Source organism: Octopus bimaculoides, chromosome 1, assembly GCF_001194135.2.
Source record: "Octopus bimaculoides isolate UCB-OBI-ISO-001 chromosome 1, ASM119413v2, whole genome shotgun sequence".
NCBI classification, from domain to species: Eukaryota; Metazoa; Mollusca; class Cephalopoda; order Octopoda; family Octopodidae; genus Octopus; species Octopus bimaculoides.
This window is the reverse complement of record NC_068981.1, coordinates 115612992-115616166: the sequence shown is the minus strand read 5'-3', so window position 1 is coordinate 115616166 and position 3175 is coordinate 115612992. Positions and strand designations below refer to the sequence as shown.

The 3175-nt window shown below is 31.1% G+C and overlaps 1 protein-coding gene across 1 annotated transcript in view; it reads left to right on the top strand.

Moving 5' to 3' along the window:
- Positions 1–3175, top strand: part of LOC106876833 (nephrocystin-3) — a 96142-nt gene that overhangs the window by 78934 nt on the left and 14033 nt on the right. The window contains exons 26-27 of the mRNA XM_014925551.2: positions 786–807; positions 1647–1712. Of these exons, the coding sequence (XP_014781037.1) occupies positions 786–807; positions 1647–1712 (88 nt within the window). The remainder of the gene's footprint in view (positions 1–785; positions 808–1646; positions 1713–3175) is intronic.

The window sequence follows — 3175 nt, the reverse complement described above, 5'->3', positions numbered from 1 at the left end:
ACGCATGCGTGTCTTTCAATGTGTCTGTGTCTTTTGTAAGTACATGTGTGTATGTGGAGTGTCTGTATCACCTATATACTTTGTTAATACGTGTTCATTTGTATTTGTTTTTATTTATTTATTTGTTCATGTGTGTGTGTGTTTTTTTTTTTGTGTGTTTAATTAAATTTTGTTAACGTATGTAGTATTTAATTCCATTTGTTTATCTATGTATTGTATTATACTTTGTTCATATTATTATTGGTTTATGGGTAACATGTTGTATATGGGTAACATGTTGTTATATATATATTATATGTATATATATATTATATGTATTATATATATATTATATGTATATATGTATTATATATATATTATTTGTATATATGTATTATATATATATATTACATATGTATATGTATATTTATGTACATATTTGTGTATATATGTATATTTATGTACATATTTATGTATATATATATATATATATATATATATATATATGCCTACTGTATTGTTTTTACTTCAAGTCAGTAAGAGAACATCTTTCTACACAGTTTCTCAACTTGCTTGAAATAGCAACCGAATCTACTTCGAACCAAACCCTATCATCTTAAAGAAGGATTTTGGATTACACTATTCCTGAAAATAAGCTGGAATAGTTATGGCTGGAAGGCATTTTTGATTAGTGTTCTCAACCAGGACTACTTTGGGACTAAATAACAATTGTTTTTACATTTTTACCATTTGTTTCCATTACCTTTTATGATAATTTTGATTTAGTTGTTTTTGCATAATCCTAGATCAGATCTGATGACAGATACTGTTGGTATCAAAGCCTGGTCATAAATTTTTACTTGCTTGTGTGTGTGGTGGTGGTAAGGGTCTTCCCTTTACAGTTATTAATGGTTAGAGATTTGTAGTTTTTAGATTACTTAACAGCAATGTTGTTGTTGCTTAACTCCAGGTAAGTTCTGATTAAGCAGATCTAAAATCATGGCTGTTGCAGCCAGTTCTTCTTTTTGTAGACATGGTATACCTAGGACTATGTTATGCAATGTGTCCCTTTTCTTCTCTGACAATAGCATGTAATTTGAGGAAAATTTTTATAACCTTTTCTTACAGGTCAAGCAACGAGCTAAAGGCTTTCTTATTAACCCTAAACTCTGTTGTTTCATACAGCTGAGGCATGGGCGACTGCTGGGAGTTGGGAGTTTTCTTCTATTACAGGAACAACTGTTACATTGTGAAACATTCGAGCTTCTTCCAATTCTGTTTATTTCGGAATGATATCAGAGTGGTTACCCTATCATCTACCATAAGTTCAAAGTAGGCTTTAAATGCAGTACTGAAACTTAGTGACATGCTTGTAAAGCTATGCAATGATCCTTCATGTTGTCATAAGTAGTACGTTGTCTCTGTCTATCAATTTCTGGTTAAAGCTATTTTAATCTCATTTTCATTGTTAATGCTCTTGGTCATCCAATAATCCTAAACACTTCATAATTCTTCAGAACTACTCTTATTTATAGCCTCTCTAGCACACAATGACAGTTATTTTAATAAACTAATTTCAGAAATGTGTTTTTAAATACAAATTGTGAAGTTGCCTATTTAGTATGGTTTCTAGAGAAGCTGACCTTTTTTGTATGTTTCTATTGTAGTATTTGCCGGATCATCCAAGTGTTGCTTCAATCAATAAACATCTAGCTGTTCTCTATAAGAAACTCGTAAGTACTTTACACAAAACCTCTGTATGTGTGTGCAGCTGAAGAAGTATCTGAAACAAGTGAAATACTTTTATGAAAATTAAATAGTGGAGTTATCTAACAGATAAACATTTATCTCTATATATAAAAGAGAGTTTGTGTGTGTGTGCACGTGCATGCGCATATGCTCTTTTGCATTCAAAAAATGAGTTGCCAATTTTGATGTATGCAGTATCAAAAGATTCAGTAATCTTTCATCTACCAAATAAACTTTATTTTCATTTATATATTTTCTACGTTATCTCAACAACCTGGTATAGTCATTTGAAAGCCACTGCTTTACAACGACCAGGTTTCATTAGAAAGTTTAAATAATTTCACATTTTCAATTAAAACCAAAATTATACTGTTGCTTTATGAGAGTGACGATGTGTGAATAATGAACGTAATGTTTCTCTGAATTAGTCACATCTGTACTATAATAAAGAAAGCTGCTTATCATCTATCTGTATATATAAAGGCTACCAAATAAACTATGTTTTTGGCACGACAACTCTTTTTTGTACTACTAAAAAATCTCGGAAACGAGGTCGAGTTGCACAGTTTTAAGGTCATTTTGGGGCAATATTCTGATTTGCTTTTAATATTTCACTTTCATCTCATGTTTCATACATGCATAAAATTATCCTCAGACATAAATATTGTATTAAAATAAGCCATGACTAAAAAGATTTCTCTATATGTTATGAAGAAATACAGTCACTCACTCTCTCTCACATGCACACATACATACAAAAAACATGTATGCACATGTATTTATGTACTTGTATATGAAAGATATGTGTGTGTGTGTGTGAGAAAGAGAGAATGAGTGAGTGAGTGCCACTTACACATACATGCAAAATAATAAATAAATGACAACATACACCTTCACTCACTCACTGTATCTCTTTCAAACACACACACACACACATCCATTTCATATACATGTATATACATCTTTTACTTTCTCCTCTCTTTCACTTTCTACACTCACTTCAAAGCAAATGTCACCTTTTCACTTTCTCCTCTCTTTCAATTTCTTCTCTCTTCAAAGCATAAAGAAATAAAAAATTTTCATGGAATTTAACGAACAATCATATGGTCCCATATGATCAACCATACGATTGAATGGCAACTTTGCTGCTTCAAACGAAAGAATGCTATAAAATAACTTCCTTTGGCACACACACACACACTCTAGCTAATACTTCTGTATGAATTGTGTTATTTCATGTTGTGTGCACATGTAAAATTGCAGCTCAAATGGCCTTGTGTTTGTGATAAACATATCTAAAAACCTGATCTTCAATATAAACTTAAAAGGAAGTTTTTCCAGAAATCCTGTCCTTTACCTGTTGTTTCTAATATGTCCCCACCCCTTAATTTTTTCTTAAATTTCTTCCAATTCCTATGTTTATGATACAGGAGATTAAGATTTCATC